Source organism: Aspergillus ruber, assembly GCF_000600275.1.
Source record: "Aspergillus ruber CBS 135680 unplaced genomic scaffold scaffold00002, whole genome shotgun sequence".
NCBI classification, from domain to species: Eukaryota; Fungi; Ascomycota; class Eurotiomycetes; order Eurotiales; family Aspergillaceae; genus Aspergillus; species Aspergillus ruber.
In genome coordinates, this window is record NW_024467298.1 from 499,566 (window position 1) to 521,752 (window position 22,187).

The 22,187-nt window shown below is 48.8% G+C and overlaps 7 protein-coding genes across 7 annotated transcripts; 2 read left to right on the plus strand and 5 right to left on the minus strand.

Annotated features, from left to right (window-relative positions):
- Positions 1-598: 598 nt before the first annotated feature.
- Positions 599-4,234, minus strand: EURHEDRAFT_374022 (uncharacterized protein; the record flags this gene model as incomplete). Its single annotated transcript, XM_040778596.1, has 6 exons — positions 599-763; positions 817-2,771; positions 2,828-2,926; positions 3,090-3,648; positions 3,696-3,794; positions 3,854-4,234. 6 exons carry the CDS (start codon positions 4,232-4,234, stop codon positions 599-601), a joined length of 3,258 nt encoding a protein of 1,085 aa, XP_040642633.1.
- Positions 4,235-5,024: 790 nt separating this feature from the next.
- EURHEDRAFT_447453 (uncharacterized protein) lies at positions 5,025-5,943 on the minus strand (the record flags this gene model as incomplete). The annotated part of the gene is made up of 2 exons (XM_040783669.1): positions 5,025-5,746; positions 5,814-5,943. The coding sequence occupies 2 exons, from the start codon at positions 5,941-5,943 to the stop codon at positions 5,025-5,027; spliced, it is 852 nt and encodes a 283-aa protein (XP_040642634.1).
- A 523-nt stretch (positions 5,944-6,466) lies between these two features.
- On the plus strand, positions 6,467-10,612 carry EURHEDRAFT_512248 (nucleotide diphosphatase; the record flags this gene model as incomplete). Its single annotated transcript, XM_040786049.1, has 3 exons — positions 6,467-6,592; positions 6,623-6,903; positions 9,784-10,612. The coding sequence occupies 3 exons, from the start codon at positions 6,467-6,469 to the stop codon at positions 10,610-10,612; spliced, it is 1,236 nt and encodes a 411-aa protein (XP_040642635.1).
- Positions 10,613-11,727: 1,115 nt separating this feature from the next.
- On the minus strand, positions 11,728-13,045 carry EURHEDRAFT_383139 (CybS family protein). The gene is made up of 5 exons (XM_040779561.1): positions 12,763-13,045; positions 12,583-12,600; positions 12,378-12,444; positions 12,198-12,317; positions 11,728-12,137 (listed from the first exon to the last, which is right to left on the minus strand). Exons 1-5 carry the CDS (start codon positions 12,911-12,913, stop codon positions 11,972-11,974), a joined length of 522 nt encoding a protein of 173 aa, XP_040642636.1. The 5' UTR covers positions 12,914-13,045; the 3' UTR covers positions 11,728-11,971.
- A 220-nt stretch (positions 13,046-13,265) lies between these two features.
- EURHEDRAFT_408171 (MDR family NADP-dependent oxidoreductase) lies at positions 13,266-14,675 on the minus strand. Its single transcript, XM_040780764.1, has one exon. It carries the CDS (start codon positions 14,434-14,436, stop codon positions 13,399-13,401), a length of 1,038 nt encoding a protein of 345 aa, XP_040642637.1. The 5' UTR covers positions 14,437-14,675; the 3' UTR covers positions 13,266-13,398.
- An 846-nt stretch (positions 14,676-15,521) lies between these two features.
- Positions 15,522-17,567, plus strand: EURHEDRAFT_446572 (putative DEAD box RNA helicase hela; the record flags this gene model as incomplete). The annotated part of the gene is made up of 2 exons (XM_040783616.1): positions 15,522-15,889; positions 15,959-17,567. 2 exons carry the CDS (start codon positions 15,522-15,524, stop codon positions 17,565-17,567), a joined length of 1,977 nt encoding a protein of 658 aa, XP_040642638.1.
- Positions 17,568-20,150: 2,583 nt separating this feature from the next.
- Positions 20,151-21,963, minus strand: EURHEDRAFT_491866 (uncharacterized protein). Its single transcript, XM_040785643.1, has 3 exons — positions 21,098-21,963; positions 20,579-21,045; positions 20,151-20,527 (listed from the first exon to the last, which is right to left on the minus strand). The coding sequence occupies exons 1-3, from the start codon at positions 21,876-21,878 to the stop codon at positions 20,327-20,329; spliced, it is 1,449 nt and encodes a 482-aa protein (XP_040642639.1). The 5' UTR covers positions 21,879-21,963; the 3' UTR covers positions 20,151-20,326.
- Between the last annotated feature and the right edge of the window lie 224 nt (positions 21,964-22,187).

A 22,187-nucleotide genomic window follows, 5' to 3' on the forward strand; every position in this document is an offset into this window, starting at 1 on the left:
ACGACGCAAACTTTTTTTTTTTTTTTTTTTTTTTGCATGTGTTGAAGTTAGAATACAATGCTTGCTATTTGAGATTGTAATTGTCTTCTGGTGGAATTAAATAGATTCAGAGCTCTGCGATTAAATCGAGTTTGACAAAATACACCAACAAGTTTGATTTTTTATCTTTTCCTGATACTACCTATGCACATATTTTCGTTGAAATAAAAACTGTCTAAAAAGAGATAGAAAGGGAATCCTTCATGCAACGTCAAGTCGTAGCTCGTAGGGCATTATCGTTTCGTATCTTCTGGGGCGATGGTGTTGAGATAAAGCCAACGAGACAAAATATCACACTAACAAGAAGGGGAATTTTATTTCTTTTATAACAGAAAAATACAAGTCAAAATGAATTACCAACACTGTAAGACAAGAAATAGAAGAGCAAGAAACGAGTGACTGAGCGGGAAGGGGAGAAACGAAAGTGATTGAAAGTAGAGAATGATACATCTGATACGAAAATGGAAAGGGAAAGTAGCCAAGAATTGTCAAATATCAAACCAGATGATAGGACATGGGTCTAACAGAACCAAAACGGCTCTAACAAGTAGACTCACATCTACTGCTCGTCAATCTGGGCCCGAATCTGCACGAAAAAGTCGAAAAGAGTCTCTTCGGCAGTATCCTTGTCGGCCTTTTTGGCGTTCATCAAAATCATGGCTTCTTCTGCTTCTTTCTCTACGCTATTGTAGTCACTAAGCTGCTGTTGAAGAGCCAGCGCCCACTGCAAGTCCATATTAGTCAATGGTTTCAGCCAGAAGAGAGGGTTTAACTTACACGAAGGTGCTTCTCACGCTCAGCAGGGGTACTCTCATCACGGGCCTTGTTGCACAGTTCGTCAATGGTAGACCGTATTTCCTTGAACGATCTCAGCGCCGGTTCAGGCTGCTTCGCAACTCCGGGCGGGGTGTTCTCCTGGTTATGAACCGAGATGGTCGAGCGTGGCTGGTTAGCGGCAGGTCTGTTAGCGGTCGATGAAAGGCTCGGACGCTTAGTACCGGTGCGGGTAAGACGTTGCGGACTGCCAGTAGAAGCCGCCACACCCTGAATGACCCTGCGAGGACGACCGTCCTGACCAACAGACACCTGGGGCTTGGCACCCGGTGTATTAGCTTTTGTACGAGTGGACTGCGTCGGCCTCGCAAAAGACGGAGTGCGGCCGTCAGAGGCATTGCGGCTCAATGGACTAGGGATGGAGGCGGAGGTCGAGATCGTAGAACTCGGGGTTGGCACGAGCGCAGGAGAGTATTCTCCCGAGTTCTTAGGGTTGCGGGTAACTTTGTTCCAACCAATGCCGTCGGACAATTTGGGTATTTTAACCGAATCGGCCTTTTCGTCGACATTCTTGACAGATTTCATGCTGATAATAGAGTTGTCTTTAGTAAGACGCGGGACTTGGCCCGGCTCCTCCTTTTTGATGCGTCCCTTCTCCGAGCCACTCTTGTGCTTGAAGATGTTGCGGAAGCTATCAAGCATCCTAGTGCCCTTAGAATCGGGGATACGGGGCGTTTCAACTGAGCGCGTCTGGTCTTGAGGAACCTTGACCTCAGAAATGTTCACGACGGTGGCGTCTTGCTTCAATTGCGGAGTAATATTCTCCTTGTCCGACACCTCGCCGGGAGTTTTCGGGTTAGTGTCCGACTCTGAGTGCATAGGGAAATCTGCTACGGCCTGCAGCGACGAGGTACGCGGCGGCGGATGAGATCGCAAAGGCATATTCTTGAGCATTTGTTCAGGAGTCGTAGCGGGAGTCGATACATGGGAAGCACTACGTTGATGAGGAGTGTGTGTCGGCGTCGCGTTTGCGTTCTTCTTCTCAGAAAAAGGCGAAGACGTGTGCACGCTATCTCCAGAAACAAATACCTTTGGAACAGGCGGAGTACTCTCAGCGTGTAATTTATCAGCGCTTGCGACGAAAAGGTTGGAGAGACCAGACTGGTTCAGAGGTTTGCGCGCCACCGACAGCTCGCGATTGCTGATGTCCCTCTTTGGTAGGTTCTCGAGAGACATCTGCGGGCGACAGAAGTTCCTGGCCGGTGACTGGTCAGGGTTGTGTTGGTCTTCGACCTGGTCAACCTGACTCTTGGGCTTTTCGTCGTTCTCTTGGGACGAGCCTGACTTAGATGTTTCAATGTACTTCACACGCATCATTGATAACTGCCGAGTAGCGAGAGACGGCTTGGAGCCATCGTTGATTGTTCCCATAATGACGTTGTCCGCTGATCCAGCAATCTTCAACGTAGGTCCGTAACGATACTGCCCCATTCTCTCAGATGGACGAGCACGGTATTCACCAGTGAAGACAGTGGGCGGCTTCTGCAGTTCCTCCTCGCCATCTTCTATACCCCAATCACCAATGGAAGACGAAGAAATTGAGTTATCTGACACCTTCCTGGTCTCTGGAATCGGCTCTGGAACGGACGGGTTGGTTGGCTCTCCAGTGGGGTGGGAACGCAGACCAGAAGGTCTATCTAGAACACGAATACCACCAGCAAAACCCTCGTTTGGAGAGCGCTGTATGATATCAGCAGCCTCGGTGCTCAGCCTGCGGACGGAAACTGGAATGGCGCTGGGCGTGGGGCGTGTTCCTTTGGCCAGGCCAGGGTACGTCTTTGGGGCAGGAGTTCGGGGCCCACGAGGACCAGTTCCACCGGTGGATTTGCGTGCGATTTGAACCTTTGTGTTATCAGGTGTATTTTTGTCATTGGCCGTGCTAATGCCCTTAGGGCTCGCTGTTTATAGTCAGTTACCATTATCTCTGTAAAATGAGACGCTGTCAAAAACGTACACAGTGACTGAGGTTTTTTCATTCTTGAGGCATCCATTGTCAATCTCTGTTCTTGCTGAGCTCGCGAGTCACGTTTGTCGCTGTGGTGAATGTCTGTTTCTAGAATGAGAGGTCAGCCTTGTCCAGTAGACTGAAGCGTTTCAATCTCAACTATCACCCCCGCTTTCGCGTCAGACAAAGATGGCTTTGTGTAGAGTACGCTTAATACGAGAGCTGAAGTCGACGAGATGGCCAACACAAGGAGGGTAGGACAGGAAAATACCTTTGTTCTTTGATTCTGAAATGCTTTCAGCCTTCTCCACCCCAAGACCCTTGGAGCGCGTAGAATCTGGCAAAGGATTTTGCGAAGACGACTTCGACTTCTCAGCCATATCCTGCGCGAACGTGTAGCGAGACGGGGTAATTGCAATATTTGTGCGCGTTGGCGAAGGCGTTGACGAAGGCGGAGTCGCGTCGTTGTTGTCTTCTGTGATCTCGAAGACGCGAGAAGAATGAAGAGAATTTCTGTGGGCGGAAGAAAATAAAGAGGAGCCTCTGTGGGAGTTGTGAGCATGTTGGTGAATGCAGGTTGCTGGGCCGTCACAACCAGTGCATTCATCGTTTGGCTCTTCCTCTCTGAAAGGGTTGGGAGCTGACTGCAAGAAAGCCCACCATTCTCTGTATGGCACCAAAGAAGCACGCAAAGAAACATTCTCTGAGCTTTTATCAGAGTTGTTTTCTGTGAAAAATGCAGGAGAGGGCTGAGCTGTACTCATGGGTCGACTGTATATCGAGTCGTCGGAGTAGCGTTGTCGGTTTGTCGATAAGACACTGTCGACCTTCTGAGGGATCAGTATTTGAGCTCGAATAGTCTGTTATAAGTACGTACACTTGCGATTGACAATTCTGACACTGGTCTCTTAGGTTTAGGACGAGCAAGTAGCATCGACGCCCTCCTGATCTCTTTCAAGCGATACATCGGTTTGTACTATATTGTGACCTTGTCAGCTCTCAAATGCACATATCCAAAGACCAGAAGCGACGAACTTCAATCTCCAACGGCGTTTGCTCTGGTATATCCGCAAGCATCGTGCCCGTCGGGTTGGCTCCATTCGATTGAAGAGCCTTCAAACATCCATTCAACCTTCTAAACATCCTCATCCGCGCATAACTGTTCGTACCCTTCCACTTTAAGAACATCCGATCAGGATTCCTCAGCGTCTTCAAAGCCCTCGTCCGCTTATTCTCACGCTTCTTCACCTCGATCGGCTTCGGCTTCGGCTTTGGTCGATTGGGCATCACCCCCATGATGGTCGGATACTGGGGACCAGTATACTTGGGAAGCGGTCGATACTCAACCTTCTGAATACGCTGCGCTTGCTCGAGACACATGAACCTGGGTCCTTTTGTCGAACCCCCTGGCGACATTGGCAAGCGAAATGGTTTTGGTTGAGGAGTAGGTACTGTGGTTTTTTTGTCCCTCGTTCTGTCTATCAGTGGGGCTGCAGGTCTTCTAGGACGCGGTGGGGAGCTTCGAGGTGGTGGCAGGGGCTCTGGAGGAGGGTCGTTGACAGGGCTCGAGAGTTTTTTGCGTAGGTTTGAAAAGGGCTTTTCGTGCTTCATATTGGGACTCGTCATCGTTCGTCTTTGGTCTTTGTTTCTGGTGTCGTTAGTAGACTGCTGTGTCGTTAAAGATAGAGAGAACTCACAATGGCTTGAACAAGGTTGCAAGGCAGTTCTCTTAACAAGAAACCAATATCTGAACTGTTAAAGGCTGACAGGTTTGTTGGTATGAAAGAAGCCCTAGAACTTGATGCTGTATTTGAGAAAGAACGGGTTAATTACTAAAAATATGTAGAACAGAAAGAGAACCTTAAATTAAAGGAGTGAAGAGGTTTGGGTATCTGAAATGTCTTTTTGAATACGAATGAGTGTGTGATACCCTTCACTGATCCTCTTTCAAAGATATGTTAAGCGAGTCTGATTCCCTAACATGGTAGCTCAAGCTGTGAGAATGTAAATAGACCTGTGTGCCTATACACTGCTTATAGTTTTAATACTTGAAATGAATTGCTCATATTCACTTACGATAAATTATTCTAATTTTTATCTTACATGGTGGTCGAGATTATCCAGTAAGTAAGGGGAAAGTAAATCGATGACTTGCCCATATTGAGCATTCCCATATTAGCCAAGCAAAACGCTCATCGAAAACCCATCAAGGAGAATCTCTTCGCTTTTGTCGCGAGCTGCCAACTCCCGCGTCGCCCCGAGAGATTCGTTTCCTCTTCCCAGAGCTGCTACTGAAGGTGGAGTATTGTGTCTGTCGTATGGCGCCAGTAGTTCCATCATCGTGCCACTCACTAGCTTCCCACGCAAATTTCGTAGAGTCGTCGTCACTCACTCCCATACCACGCCTGGCCTTCATCAGACGACCTAGTCGACTTCCTTCGATCATTTCTTCGAACCAGGGAATTCCACTCATCGTCCCGGATCGGTAGCTTCGAAGGGGCTCGCTTGCTAACGTGGGCACGACAACTGAAGACGACGATGGTGCTGCAGCAGTTGTAGTAGAGACTGGAACTGGATCTCTACTGGCTGGTACTTCTTCATCGGCCTCTGACTCTTCTTCTGATTCTTCCTCTTCCGAAGACCCAGGGAGCAGGTCCAAGTCTTCCAGCAGATGCTGGTCTCTGCCGTAGAGACTGCCAATGCTCACGGACATGAACTCTGCTTCGTCTCGAGGCGATTCCGTCCAGTACGTCAACGGTGTGCCACAGAATCCACAGAAATTGCGCCGAGTGTGTGGATCGTGACGAGGTGTGAAAGTGCGACGGATAGTATTATGCGTTTCGTCGGGGAAGTAGGACCGCGTGTGAGATTCAAACCAATCCAAGGGGACCCGTAGCCATGCCGTAAGAGGAGTGCCGTGGTGTCTACCTATATGCAAGTAAGCCAACGGTGTTAGTTGACATTCCAGTGCCATAGAGCTCGCATGGCAACATACGGTTGTCAGAACTGCTATCGAAGTAGATGTGCGCGTGGTCGGTCACATCTTCCGGGATTCGAATCAAATATCGATTACGGCCACATGAGCACGAACCACGCAGAGGCTCTAAGCCCGTGTCAGAGCTCATAGCGACGCGTTGTTGTATAACGATCGTGGATGTTGTGCGAGTTGACGTCGATCCAACCGGTTTAGTATGAGATCATATAGCTCATAGATCAGGCCAATTGAAGACGATCGCAGAGAAGAGGACGAGATATTATTCGAAAAATGAGCAATCTCCAGGGGTAGAACGACACCTAAATAATCGGTAGTCGAGAGTGTTCGTGAAAAAACCAGAGAGCACACAAGACAGCGTTGGGACAGGCGAAAGACATGGAAACGGTCGATGACGTGAAGCCGTCCCACAAGGCTTGGCTATTCCCGATGCGGAAACTCACTGAATTCTCCGCAGAGCTTCTTCTCGAACCAGGGTTTTGCCGCTGTGTTGGGCCCTGGTTGAGCCTGCGCTTATCTTCAGGGGTTCGTCTCTTCTTCTTGCTACCCCAGAGTCGTTTTTCCAAGAAAGACTTACAGCGCATCCTGCAGTTGTGTGCTACTACTACAATAATCTGACTCGTGGTTTGGCTCCGATTTCAGTTCCACATCCCGATATGCCATCTGCTCAACTACCTTCAACACCGCGCGCCTCAAGCTCATCTGAACCATCTTATTCACCTACTGCCAGAAGTACCACCATGAATGCAGACGACGGTGATGACCGTCGCTCGTCGACTCCGGCCGGCCATTCACCATCATCATCCAAACAGATCGTGTCTTCGAATCAGGCCAACGAAAAAGACAAACCACGCCTGACAGAGCAAGAAAAGAAAAGCAACCACATCGCGTCGGAGCAGAAACGACGTGCCGCTATTCGAGAGGGGTTTGATCGGTTAACCGAATTGGTCCCGGGTCTAGAAGGCCAAGGTCGGAGTGAAAGCATCGTGCTGAACAAGACGGTAGAATTCATGCGTCTAAAACTACGGGAGCGGCAAGAGCTCATCGCTGAGGTCGAAGGCAGAGGCGGTCGCATCGACGAGACGCTTCGACCGTGATGACTTCAGTCACTATCCACATCAGATGGAGTGCTGTTCCGTTTCTACGTCGGCCGGCCTGGGCGATGAGCCGAGGTTCGTCGGTATCATGCCCAACCCCGTGAAAAGGAATCGGGACAGCGTCCGGTCTTTCTTCTTCGTTTACGCGTCTGCGGTGCCATTATTGACGAATTTCCTTTTATTTCTCGCGTCGGGTCTGGGTCAGGAGTTAATATACTACAAGCAGAGCATTGTGGCTCTTACGATTATGCTGAAGGTTGGATTTGTGTCCGCTTTCAGCTGGCCACGGATGAGTTAGAGCGACTGGGTATCGGAGGCGTGCGTGTTTTTGTGCTGCAATTATACCTGGGCGTTTTGTGCTTTCGACTCGGTGCTACAGGCGTTGGACTTATGGAATGGGACATTCCAATTTCCGAATTTATCATCTTCTTTCATCATTCCTATACTCATCATTTATTCCTTATCTCGATGCCATTATAAAGTTGTGCAGAATATGCTTGGCTGCATTATCTATTCGTTGCATTAAGATACCGCCTTCCGTATACAGCGGATTAGTTTAGGGTCGCCTACTCCGTAACTCAGGCAGTCAGGCTACCATGGCATCTAAACTGTTCGTCATTATGTCCCTTATGACTCATCTCCGGTGAATTATCTTTGTTCAATATGCTTAAGAGTGAAATTAACAATACTAAGCGGTAACGGCGATGGAATTTCTCTCACATATTGCCCCAGACTTCGTCCTTGGAAGTGTGACGGTCTCGAACAATATAAATTTATTGGTGGACTCTCTATCGAAATACTAACATGGAGAAGGAAATAAAGAATCTGGGCCTGCCATCTCTGTGCTATCTAGTGTGCGAAGGGGGTTCCTGCCCTATATTCAAACAGGACAAAGTATACAAACATCTTGCGTTGTTGGTGAATGCCCGCGCTCCGTGACAGGAAGCATGTTGTAGCGGTTTTGAAGTTACTGACAGAAATGACAATGTCAGCCCTGGGAGGAACGGAAGCCTCTTGTTGGATTTCTATTTGTTCCATCATCTCCCTATCGGGGAATGGTAAGAATATCACTCTTCTTAATACATGGAGCTTAACCGATAAGGTGTCTAGGTTCTTCCCAAGCTAATCGGTTTTGGCTGACCTCTAAGAATCTGGAGGGCCTGGTCCGAAAGTACAACCAGCACGCACATGAGGACCAGCAAGGAGATCGGCAAATCGTTCTGGATGAAGCGACGCTTCCTATAGAAAATTTGAGTCTCTTTCCGCGCAATGACTTTCGCAAGAGTATCCTGAATACAACTGAGTACAAGCTCAGATTGCAAAATGCGATGGACAAGAGCTGCTAATTCTGGTTTTCGGTCATGGTGATCTTGATATCTTGAGGTGGCTGTTGGTGATTATACTGTCTTTATGAGAAACATCATCACACTGCTTCCTAGTGATTTATCAGTCATCCTGTTTATAACACCTTCCTATTCCAGAGGCTGGCTTATCTGGCCGGATCTCACTAGGGTAGATTCTGATTGCTCAGCCAACCATAGACAAGAAAATGCGTTTAAGCGCCAGTCTGGCCACTGCTATCATGTTCGAACCGTCGATTTCCATTGAAGAAGGTTTCGAAGCACTGATAAAATACGAAATAAAATATGCTATCTTTGAGAATGTCGAAAAGCTGTATTGCAGAGAAATCTAGCAAATGCACTTCAGTGCACAAAATGACGATTGGAAGGGAAACTATGCGGCCCGTCTCGAGCTCACACTTGAGACATACAAAGCCCGATGGAAATTCTCCAGAGGTTCCCCATAGATAGAGCCTGCTAACAAATTTCTAACTCAGGAAACATGCAGAGTCTCCAAATGTTGAGAGTCCTGGCTCAAGAGTACTTCTCTGCCAAGCCTGGCCCCGACAATGCTACACCCAACATAGGGTTACATAACCGACTCAGATCTGTCATCCTTGAGAGATTTGACTACTCTAATTCACAGCTGAATGATATGACGTTGACACAATTTCCTGGAGGCTCAATGACACTTCTAAGGATCGGTCAAGGAAAGGGAATGTTCGTACCTAGGTTTGGTATCTCATTCTACAAAAAATTCGGTTTATGACAAAACCAATCGGGGAGAGTGGCGGATCATATTGGAATGGGTCCGCGAGAAACTTGAGTTTACATGGCGGAAAGATCTACAGGTAACCTTGATCATGACTTCATGCTAATCAGGGGATTGCCTCATATGGCCAGACCTCACTAGGCCCTGCCAATCTCCCAGAACCGTCGACTAAGTGCCCCATGGGGCAGCGCAACAGATGCACTCTTCTAAGTCGTCCCTTCGACACATCCAGCAGGCGTTCAAGATTTAATCCAAGTCTGAAGCTTCCCTGGATTGAACTGCACGGATGAAAGCTTGCGACTGAGAATGTCGACGTCTGTGTTCAACATCCGAACCTCAGTCATGATGCGCTAAAGTACTGCACGTCGTACCCTTATAGACTGGACTAACTTACTTATGCCTGCCAGATGATCAGCAATGGCAACTTGCAAGCCTTGCTCATTCTCTTTGCTTTGCTTTTGGCTTCCAAACGTAGGGTTAAGTAGCGGGCTAGCTGTACGGGGTTGCAAACCAAAGACCTGCATGAAGTTAGAAAATACCAAACACCCGGCTTCCAATTTCACACTGTAGTATTTCTTCCATATAAACCTCACTATCAAGTAAATATCTGGCAAGGTTTTCAGGGCTGTATGCCTGCCAAGCCGCCTTATCAATCGGTTCACCGCCTTGATATTAGTGGGATATATCCCTTCCAATCTGTTCATTCTGTCCTCTCAATTCATTTGCATCAAGATACCCTATTATACCCTTCGAAACACAAAAAGACAAAATAAAATGTCCGAAAAACAACCCCTCACATCTGGCGTGGACTCCCCTCCCGCCTACGAAGCAGCACCACCAACCCGCACCCCTCTACCACGCCCACCACCCCTCTCCCTCCCTTTCCTCAACGATCTCCGCAACAGGCGCGTAATCCTCGCCTCTGCCTCTCCGCGTCGCCGCCAAATCATGTCCCTCCTGGGCCTCCCCAACATCGAAATCATCCCCTCCAACACCCCCGAAGACTTCCCAAAGACCCTCCAACCATTCGAATACGTGCTAGCCACGGCCTCGAAAAAAGCACATGCAGTGTACGAGCAGGAAATCTCGAACGAAGAAAAGGGTGAACCAGGGTTGATCCTCGCCGCGGATACAATCGTTGTTGATAGTTCCAGCGGCGCAATCCTCGAGAAACCGCATTCCGAAGCTGGCCATATCGCCATGCTCAAGGCGCTACGCAACGCACGAAATCATAAAGTGTACACCGCTATCGCAGCAATGGCACCACTGGCTAGTGCGCGGGACCCCGGTTACGCTGTTGAAACTGCGATTGAGGAGACGACGGTGAAGTTTGACGCGGGTGTTACGGATGAGTTGATATTGGCGTATGTACGGACAAGGGAGGGGGTTGACAAGGCGGGGGGGTATGGGATTCAGGGTCTGGGGAGTATACTCGTGGAGGGGATTGAGGGGAGTTATGATAATGTGGTTGGGTTGCCGTTGAAGACTACGTTGGGGATCATTGAGAAGGTTATGGCGAGAGCGGACGATGATGATCGGTTGGCTGGAGAGGAAGGGGATGAGGAGGGAAGTGAGTTGGAGGAAGAGGAGTAATGGTCTCTTGGGAGGAGGAATATTTGTGAGGAATCCGCTGAGCGGCAAAGACTAATCCGTCGAAACTCGACGTTGCCTCCTCGAAGTGAGCACGAACCTAATTGGGTATGAGATGAAGCTGCGTTCCATGCACTCTGTACCGTCAAGCTCTAACATCCGTGTTGATGGCATATTGAAGATGCGACATATCTATGAGTTAGTCACATTTGTATCGTGTCCAAGTCACCTACTCATGAATGACGCTTGTTCCTGGTTGCTCACATTTTAACTTAATCTAACCCCTCTTCCTAGAAAAGACAGTAGACAACAGCAGCTTGAGTATCATGGATTGACGAGCAAGGACATAACGGAGTAGATGGGAAAAACAACCGAATACCACCAGCCTAAAATTTCGTGAGTTGCATTTTCCCACTTCAGCTCTGGTGGCCATGCCACAACAGGTATACAGGAGCTAAATTATCACAGTCCTTATAAAGTGGAACCTGTAATCCTCCTCTTCCGCCAGAAAAGCAGAGGTATCAAATCCCACGCCATCTCATCAAACCATGTCCATCATTCGTCACCCAGCCGGAGCGTAATCCTGGCACCTCAATCATCCATCTCCACAGGGCCGACGAGGACCTAGCCCACACTATAATTCACTATCTCTATACGGGTGAACATCAAACCTCCGACAATCTATCAGCGCACGGCATCGCGAGACGATAACAAGAGTACATGTGCCGTTCTTGCTCATGTTGTGGTAAATGGTTACGGAATGAGCGGCATGGCGGCGCAGGCGAGACGGTATATGGGTGCCTTTGAAGATATGGTTGACACTCGCATGGTTTTGGTCATAGCTAGAAAGTTTTTCCCATGGTTGATAGATTTCGTGAGCTGTTTTCCGGGCACCTGGGGTATTTGAAAAAGAAGTTGCCGCGGGGGGGCGCTTATTGCAGCCAATGAAGGTTTTGATGATTTGATCAGCGGATTGGGATACGAGTTTGACCACTTTGTTGTGAGATTTGTTATGTCGTTGTATGCGTTTAGGATTACTAAGCTTAAGAGTGAGAATGAGGGCTCAAAAGCTCTAACGGAAAGTCTTCGCGAGGTCCAGGTTGTCAAACTGAATGATTGTCAGGTGGTGTTTGGAAATGATGTTTTATTGCCTCTTGTCCCATTGCCTTTTATTGATCAACTTGCTCGTGCTTCTTCGCCAGGGGCAATTTTTGAAGCATCGAGTGTAAGATTGAATTTGTCAAGATTAGAAAGGATGAATGAAGTACCAGCGTTGGATAGTTTTACAACGAATATACAAGAAAAAACCCGACTCAATGAAATAAAACATGAAACGAAAGAACAAATGTCTATGGTATCAGTTTATGCCTTCCAGATTCTCCGAAGACCCTCTGTGATACCAACGTCGTTTGTCTCGAGCTCGTACAATCCAACAGCGGTAGTGAAGGTGGTAAGACGCAGGAGCCAGTTACAAAGAGCCCGGGTCTTGGGAACGCGCTGCTTGGGGAAGTAGTCGATGATAGATGCCCTGTTATTTGTAAGTTGATGCTCTCGCCTTTCTCTTTCTGGTAAAAGTGACGTGACATACTCGAATCCAATGTGCGAATGGAGGACCAAGAGCGAGCAGAGAGCAGCGTCGGTAACGGGGTGAAGGGAGCCAGCGGCGAAGGGAGCGATGGTCAGGGGGACAAGACCAACGCAGACGAGTCTGTTTCAATGAGTATGTGTCGCGCTGAGTTGTATCACGGAGGTGTCGGGTTACACGCACCTCTCGAAAGACCAGTGATAGCTACCGTGCGAAGGTGAAGTGTGAGGAACAGGTGCGGGATCGTTGACTGTAATTGTGAAATCATGTCAATCTCGATTTTGTATGCAGAGACGTTGTGATATCCAAGTTTCGAGGCACACGGCCAAGGCAAGGCGTAACGGTCGTGATTACTGAGGATTATGTCGATGAAGGGCAATTTTCATACCTGTTCCCTGGATAGACTCTGAAAAGACACACTCGTTAGCACGTATCCAATTTCATTCTCCATGTCCATGTCCATTTCCATCCCGCCCGATATATGCAATTCCCTCCGGGCCCCCATCCATCCACCACCACCACCACCACCAATCTCAATCCAATCGACAATTGCAAATCAATCACTCACGAGGCAAAGGAGGCAGAATCTGCTTCTTAGCAGAGGCGTGGAAAGCAACCATCTGCGACACACCCGCCGCGTTGCGGTTCACAAGCGGTGCCCGGATAGCCGACAAACAGGACTGCCGGAGCAGAGGAGACTGGCGCGCGATCGAAGCCATGGCGTTATTCGGAGGTATCGTAAAGAAGATAAGTTCAAGCAACACACAAACACACACACACACACACACAAGGGAGCTACAGCACTGAACAGGAGAAACCGATCGCAAAGGACGTTCGAAGTTAGAGCAACCTCGGAAAGGCGAGTCGGGATATGCGGTCATCACATTATGGGCTATGTGATTGGTTTGTTGCTCTCCGCCCAGCCGAAAATGGCCGACACCCGGCAATTGGATTTAAGCTGGGGTATTCCTTCTATGCTCTACGGAGTACATGTGCAGTATTTAATCTACGTGGTTGTTGAATTCGGAGGATATAATGCTGCTTCTTCTACTGCAACAAGGTAGTATCTTGCGGAATATTTGCTGGCAATACTGAAATACAGTGCATCCGTGATCTGGCTGAAAAACATTTATGCGCAAGAGACTAATATTGATTCAATTATCTCAAAATATTATATATCAAGGTACATCATCAATTATGTCATTTAAAACTTGAGAACAGCCTTACCCAAGTTCTTTCCGTGGAAGATTCCAACCAATCCCTCAGCCGAGTTGTCAATACCAACGGTCTCGTGGATGAGAGGCTTGAAAGAGCCCTCCTTGATCCACTGCTGGACATACTTCTGGTGGTCCGCAGCGTACTTGTCACCCATACCAGGGTCACCGACGATGAAACCGCGCATGTCAATACGCTTGATAAGGACGTTGTGGATGTTCTTGATGGGGTAAGGGTCCGAGTTGTACTGCGAGATGAGGCCGCAGACAACGATACGACCGAAGTTGTTCAGAGCGTCCAGAGCGGCCGCCATGTGCTCACCACCAACATTCTCGTAGTAGATGTCGATACCGCCAGGCGCCAGGCGAGCCAGAGCGTCTGCAGGCTTCTCGTTCTTGTAGTTGAAGCCGCTGTCGAAGCCCAGCTCCTCGGTGATGTACTTGAGTTTCTCGTCCGATCCGACGCTGCCAATGACCTTAAGACCCTCGTGCTTGGCGATCTGGCCAACCAGCTGACCGACAGCACCACTTGCCGCAGAGATGAAGATGGTCTCACCCTTCTTGGGCTTACCAATCTCGTAGAGCGACGAGTAGGCGGTCAGACCGGGCATGCCCAAGGGACCAAGGTAGACACGGATGTCCTCAATTTCCAAGGGGTTCTGAAGCACGCTGAGGGCAGCAGAGGTCTGCTCGCCATTCAGAGCGATATAATCCTGGATGGGGATGTGGCCGACGACGATGTCGCCCTCCTTGTAGGTGTCATTGTTGGAGCGGATAACCTTGGCGATGGAGCGGCTGTTGAGGGGCTCGTTGAGGTGGAAGGGAGGAGCGTAGGACTTGATGTGGGCAGGGCGCATACGGCCACGCATGTAGGGGTCGAAGCTGGTGTAGAGCGACTGCACGACGACACCATTTTCGGGGGCGGGAACGCTGGCGTCATAGGCGGCAGACTCGACGACAATGTGCTCACCAGGGACGGGGTATCCCTCGGGGATCTTCTTGAAGACAAGAGACTTGTTGGATGCCATGGTGTATAATATATAGTGATTAAAGAATGACCGAAAAAGGCTAACGGGGTATCTCGTATGAAATATCAAGAAGATACAGTATCCTGGGCGAATGCAACTACTTGTACTTCAACGTGGGGCCGAACCAGAAAACCCTTCCACGTTGCGCAGAATCTTCTCGAGGTTGATTGTTGGCTGGCTGCATTTAGAAGCTTGCTCTTTTACTGTGTTACAACGGGAGAAGCCACCTTCTGGGCAAGACCACCGCGAATTTGATTGTTAAGCAGCCATGATGTACCTCGGTGTTCGCCCAACTGGGTAAGAGACAGGTTTTATGTTGGGGTTATGCTTGTTTGCAAACACGATGTGTTCATTGCTCAATCGAAATCATGATCTCTACAGAGTAGAATTCTGTAATACATACAAGTGCCTGGCTTGTACTGTGCGCCAGCCCCTTACATATGGCCTTATTTCTTTCGTTTACTTGCATGGACTACCCAGTATTCCAATATGTATCCCACTGCACCAATGCTGCTTATGCATGCATGATTCGTGCCACCTGCCGAATTGTGGGCTCGAGTCGTCTCACCGCCTTGGCAGGTTAGACCAGGCGGTGTAGAGCCCCTCCTACGTCCTAATTGGGTTAGACTAAATACAGGCCGTTATGATAGTTATATCTTATCTAAAAGTTACATATGTATTATTACTAATCAAAATAACGCATCTATGCAATGACTACATCCCAACGCTTCAATTCTTATCCCACTGCTTCTACCCCTAGTGGGCCTCTATCAATCTTATTTCCCCCCTCCCCTTCCTACCCTTCTCAACTCCCTTCATTATTTTCAATAACAACGGCTGTACGGGACTGTCCTCAAAAGCGCCCTATGTTCCGAAGTCTCTGATTGGTCAGTGATAGCGCTGCCCCAGAAAAAAAAATCTCGGGCATTTTGCTTTGCCTCCGTCCTAGACTTTTTTTAGTCCAACCGCCATCCCTCCCTCTCTATCATCCTCTCTCTTCTCTGATTCGGATTGATTCTGTGAGCCGGAATCGCTTCTTTCTCTTATTCCTTGTTATTTCCCGGCTTCAATCCGTGTCAGTCAGAATGTTGTGTGCGCTTCGCCGGCATGGAGTCGCGCAAGTCCTGCGGACTTCTACCTCTCGATTCTTCGTTGCGAGATCGACTCCCCAGCTGCTGAAATTGCAGCCCTCGACTGGCAGCCCGGTTGCTTTCCCTCAGATTCATCGATCGTTGCATGTTTCTGCTACCCGGTTTCAGGCTGCCCAGGCGGAGGCTGTGGCCAGCGAGGAGGAGCCTGCCACACCCCAGCGATTGACCGAATTCGCGGACCTGGCAAACCATGGATTGGTGGATAAGAAGATCATTGATCAGATTACCCGGTTTATGAAGATCAAGACCATGACCGACGTGCAAAGCATGACTATCAATGAGACTTTGCAGGGTGATGATGTGTATGTTTTACTCTGTGCCTTTCTATTTTCATTATGTTTTTCGAGATACTGACTATCGTCTCTTGGTAGCCTGGCCCAAGCGAAGACCGGAACAGGAAAGACTCTGGCCTTTCTCGTTCCCGTGATTCAGAATATCATGAAAGACATACAGCCTCAGCCTCAGCCTCAGGCCAGAGGTTCGTACAGACGGCGCGCCCAGTCCAGCGATATCCGAGGCATCGTCATCTCGCCTACCCGTGAACTGGCCGAGCAGATTGCAACGGAAGCCGTGAAGGTGTCACGTGGTACTGGAATTGTTGTGCAGACGGCGGTTGGTGGCACGCAGAGACGCGAGAAGCTCCGGGCTATCCAAAGGGAAGGATGCCACCTGCTGATCGGTACCCCGGGACGGTTGAAGGATATCTTATCTGATCCGACTACCGGTGTCACAGCCCCACGCCTGTCTTCTTTCGTTTTGGATGAGGCTGATCGCCTCTTGGATGATGGATTTGCACCGGACATTATGGAGATCCAAACCCTTCTTCCTAACCGCGACGAGGTTGACCGCCAGACGCTCATGTTTTCGGCTACTGTTCCCAGAGAGGTCATGGCCATGGTTCGTAAAACGATGAAGCGTGATTTCAGATTCCTGAAGACGGTTCAGGAGGATGAGGTGCCAACTCATTTCCGGGTGCCGCAGAAGGGTATCGTTCTTCCTGGACTGGAGAATGCCCTCCCTGCGGTCCTTGAAATGGCCCAAACCCAATGGGCTCAGCGGTCAGAAGACCGCAGCCAGCGTCCTTTCAAGGCAATTGTCTACTTCAACTCAACTTGTGAAGTCAAGCTTGCTTTTGATGCTTTCATGCACTTGCGCCGTCAAAGGAAAATGGGCGGAATGGCGATCTATGATATCCACTCGCGTCTGACTCAAGCTGCGAGAACAAGAAACGCAGATGGTTTCCGGCAAGCTCGCTCTGGAATCCTCCTTTCGTCTGACGTGACTGCCCGTGGAATGGACTTTCCAGAGGTCACCCACGTCATCCAAGTCGGTGTTCCTCGCGACACTCCCACATACATCCACCGTCTGGGTCGTACTGGACGCGCAGGCAAGGAGGGTGAAGGATGGATTATGTTCCACGAGGGTGAAATGCGGACTTTCCGGAACAAGCTCGGTGAACTCCCCATCGAAATGGACGAAACCTCCCTCCTCACCTCCAAAGTCGACTTGACCGACGACCAGGCCGAACACCCGGCCGCCGTGTTTGAAATCCTGGCCCAGATGCAGGACGCAATGGAGAACTCCCCGGCCAGCTCCAAGGAAGAAGCTTACAAATCGCAATTCGGTTCCCTTCTGCCGTCCTTCTACAACAAGTCCGCTGCAGTTGATGCCATGAACAAGCTTGCCGTGCACGGCTACGGCCTTTCGAACCCGCCGCACATGTCTCCCATGCTCCTCGAAAAAATGGGACTTAACAGAAGCCGGGGAGTCAGATCATCGGACCGTTCGATGGGTGGTCGGGGCCGAGCGATGGATCGCCCCCCTATGCGTGGAGGCATGGACCGTCCTCGTTTCGTCGAGCACAGTCGGGGCCGCCGTGATGATGGCAACGCCTGGAACAACAGGCGTGGTGGCGGAGAGTTTCGTGAGAGGAGTGGTGGTCGCAATCGCGATTCCTGGGGCGGCCGTGGTCGGTACTAAAAATAACGCAGCGTCGAAACTGGGTTACAGAATTTGCAGAGGTAGAGGGCATCTTTGAAAGAAATTCTCATGCATGACGATACCCGCTTTCTTTTCACAAAAAAAAGCACACTACCAAGTTGCATTTGACGGCGTTTTATGTGTTGGAAAATACGATTCTATCTCTCTTCTCTCGGATCTTTCACTCACAAGTATAGAAATGTTCTTTTCTGGCTTTGTCATGCCTGGGTACGGTTTTGGATTTGTTTCTTAATGTATTAGTATTTGTTTCTCGTTTTTCATGGGTTGTATTTTAAAATATTGGAATGGGGTCACGATTACGTCTACGTCTACATTTACCATAGAAGTCAATTAATCAATATACCTGATCTAGATTTGTTTCAGCCGTTGCCTTACAATTCTGCCTTGCTCGAGTCATTGCAATGTCACTGGCGCATTGGTTGTAGTATGCTATATCAGTGCTATATAGGATGTAGGATGAAGTCCTTAAAACATGATTTCAGATCGACGATCCCACGAGGCCAGTGTCTCCGCATGACTGTAGACATTCTATACGTTTCTGGCGCTGCATACATTTCTCTTTCGTCCTAGTTTTGGATACCCGATCTTTAAAATATCGTCAGGGACAAGTATCTTGTTTCGCGGTTGAGTTCGTCACCAGATGGAACTTTGGATATATCCGCTGCGTTTGACTACCATTTGGCATGCAATGTCTGCAACCTTGTGCCGTACAATTTTCACGGATTAGGTTGTATATATAATATAACTATTAGATAGGTCGTTTGTTGTCTCAGTAAGCCGATTGTATGTTTGACGCTATGTTGCCTATGTCTAATGAAACGTGCGATTTTGTTTTTTGCTTGGTAGAGACGAAAGAACGTTCGTTGTTTTTCATGGTGAACGGATAGGTTGATCTTATGTTTGCAATAATCCCCGGTAACTATCATCCGGGGATAAGTCATGGCCATAGCATACTAGGAGAATATAGGACTCACATACAGCGGTGCATTAAAGCGATATGTATAGTAGTGAGCTGATTGTCGTTGGAGAGAATCACTTACGAGTAGCACAATACGCCTGGTTCAGGACACTCCAGGTTCTTTGGATTTGTTGGATATGAGATTTCAGCCACACGGCATTGACTGTGTTATGACACGGGGTAGGATGATCCTCTCACCAAGACCGGTCTCGAGAGACCCAGTGAGACGTAGGAGATGTTCAGACGTAGATCCGTCTACGGAAGATGCTACATCACAGGAGGACGAGCAAACTGAAGACAAAGGCAATCTCGCGAAGAGACATGCTGACGGGGCTTGATGGTCTGGCCCTCCTCAATCTTTGCTCGCTTCTTGTCGGTCTCGATAATGCCGCATCTCCGAGATATCGCTCTTTGTCAAAAAATAAAAAATATAAAAAAATAGCCAAGGTTGACGTCTCTCCAATGGTTAGAATGGTCACACAGCACTGTGCTCTGGCTGTTGCAGCCCTTGAAAAGAAGTTGGAGGAAGACGCGTGTGTGGGAGTCAGTGGGGCTACCTCTCCCTCCTTTTAGTACTCGAGTGTGCAGCCAGTAATTTTCCTATTTTGGAGAGCCGAAGTGAGCCAATGGCTGGTGGAAATCGGTAGTTTGGCCTATTGCGCCTTGAACTTCTGGAAACGATGAAACCTAGCTAGATTTGGATGACGTTCTCATGCACCCTGACCATGAGAATACTTGCTTTACTGTAGCCAACTCTTCTTATTACTTTAAGCACGATTGGTCAGTTGATAACTGTGGAAGCTGATTGTTTGAGGTTGGTGGAAGAGGAATGAAATATCTACGAAAATCAAGTATAGGGCTGGTCAGAAGGAGCGGCGGTGAAGAGAGCATCAAGTCGGCCCTGGTTAGTTCTAGTGAATATCAATATTGTCCTAATGTTTCTATATAATATTGTGCTCTCTCTTGTATACAAAATCACTTCAAAACCGAAATGAAATGAAGACAATTCCCCCTGTTCAATGCCGAATATTAAACTCCGTCAAACATCGTCAAAGCAGAGAATAAAGAATGACAGGAAGCTATCCTTGAGTGACTTTTGGAGACAGAACCAGAATAATAAGTACCGAAAATGCTAAGAAAATGGCACTACTACTTTATATCTCTATCTCTTAATTGACTGAGCTTCTGGGTGCAAAATCCTTAAAGTCGATAGACCACGACTCTGCTTTCATGACTTAAGGAGGCCCAAACACTGGGGGCTCCGGGCTGTGGTAAAATATCTCATCCTAGCAGCTCCGGCTTTCAGAAAGAAGTACCTATCTCACCAGAGTCTGTCAACTGTCCGCCAACTGTTCCCCCCAGTTGACGATCAAGGAGACGAAAATACCCCATCCGTGAAAGAAACCGAGTCACTGAGCCAATACATTTATCGGCTTGGCAAAGAGGCCCCCGATGGTATCCCATGGCGGAATAAGGTTGATCATGGCTCGAATTCCGTTCGACACTCCAATATTGAAGCCAACACAATCGCATCCCATTTCAGGAATCATGACTCCAAATTGAACGTAACATCTGCGCCGATATAAGGCTTTTGCATCTTGTCCATTGCAGTTGGTACGTATTGTCAATTTCTTCAAGGGGCTGGCTGTAACTCAGGTCTACATAACCCATACGAGACATTTGGTCAAATAATACAGATCAGACATTAACCAAATCATATAAGAGCAATAACCATTTTCACCGTATCCGGACACATCCACAACTCTCAAGGCATAAACAATCAACTCCACGCCTCCACCAACTCATACAACGTCGACTCACTCCCCACATTCCCCGGAAAGACTACAAACGGAGTGCCCTGATGTCTAGACGAGCGTTCGTCGCATCTCCAAAGCGGAACACCAGGCGCAGCTTGTCCGACGACTAGCGCGCGTTTAATATTGAGGCCCTTGGTAGCAGCGTCGGATGAGGTGATTCCGCCCTACGATATTATCAGCATCCAACGCAAAGGGCAATAGAGATAGAAGCATACCTTTGCAATGATATACCGCGGCCGTACTTCAATCCCCTGCAGGATTCGGACGACTGCTTCTGCGACAGTCGTGCCAATTGCCAGCGAGGAGAGCTTATCGTCACCGGTTACAAGCTTCCGACTCGTCATGACCAATGTATCTTTTCCAGCCTGGAGGCATTGTTCTGTTTCTTTGACAATGTTTTTGATCGTGCGGAGTGCTGAATCGTGCGATTCGAGGAGCTCTTCCACCTTGATTTCGATGATGGATAGTTCCTTGCCGTTCTCCTTGCTGGTGTTTATTAAGGTGTCCACCTGCGCGGTGGTCTTGGGGACGTAGGATCCGACGAGGATCAGTCCGCCTGTCTGTCTAGGGGAGGGGAGATTGAGTTCTTTTGCTGTGATGGGTGCCTTGGAGCGAATTCCTAGGCGGGACGACACGAATGCTGCGCCTGTGCGATAGAGGAAGTGCTTTCCTTTTGCTTCGGCTGCCATATGTTAGAATCACTTGGTCAGGCCAGACAAACGAACAAGTCATACCCAGCAACAACCCAGCCACAAAAACATGCATATCTGACTCCGCAGCCGCATTAACAATCACTACCCCTCCCCCAGAAATACCCAAAAGCTTCTCACACACCTCCTCCGGCCCACCATTCCTGATATCCCCAATAGAAACAGAATGCAGCTGCTGAGACCCAAACCGTCCAGGCGCCTTCTCCATAACATAATCCCTCAAATTCGAACTCTCATACCCAAACGTCGCATCTTTCGCAAACTGCGTCCCTCCGGCAGGAACCAGCTTCTCCCCCTCCGCGACATAATGCACATCACTAATCGTGAACCGTCCTCCCTGGAAGAAAAACGGCGCTAAGATCCACGCATCTGCCTCTCCGAACACAGACTGTGCGACGTCTGCCTCGAGCGGGAAGTGGCCCCGTAGCGTGCTATCGCTGCGGAGGACGATATCAACGGATTGTTCGGTTGCTTTGGCAGCCTGTGCTACGTTATGACAGATTTCGTAGATTAGATTTTCTGCTTCTGTGGGCGGGAGCGCGCGGGAGTTTGTTAGGATGAAGAAACCCGGGGAGGCGCGCTGGAATTCTTCGACGAGTGTGTTGATGTCCCAGACGGCGAGGACGGAGATGTCGTGACAGGTTTGAGTCCCTGTTGGGTCATCGTCCAGGACGACAAGGCGGTTTTGGGAGGAGGTTGAGAGGAGGTTTGTGATTTGGTCTTGTGCGTCTGTGGGATATTCGGGTGGGAGTTGGGCTAGGGTGTCGGCGCGGGGGAGGACGGGGTAGACTGAAGGTGCTGGCATTGTGGTTTTTCGCGATTAATTTTCTTTCTTTGATCTTGCTGCTCTGTTTTTATAGTAGACCTAGGCAATGGGTTCAAATATTTGAGAACCGGAAAAGACATCGCGAAGAATCGCGGGGTACTATGGGGGAGATCGGCCAGAACTCCGAATATGATGTCAACATCGAGCAATGATACCTATTCTATAAGGGCATTGTAGCTATTATTGTACCAATACTAACGTTTATCAACTCAACTCGACTCTCTCCTAGCCAAAAAAGGAATGCGGAAGTAATTCAGTTGTCGAAATCCTTTTCTAAGGATTTTACTG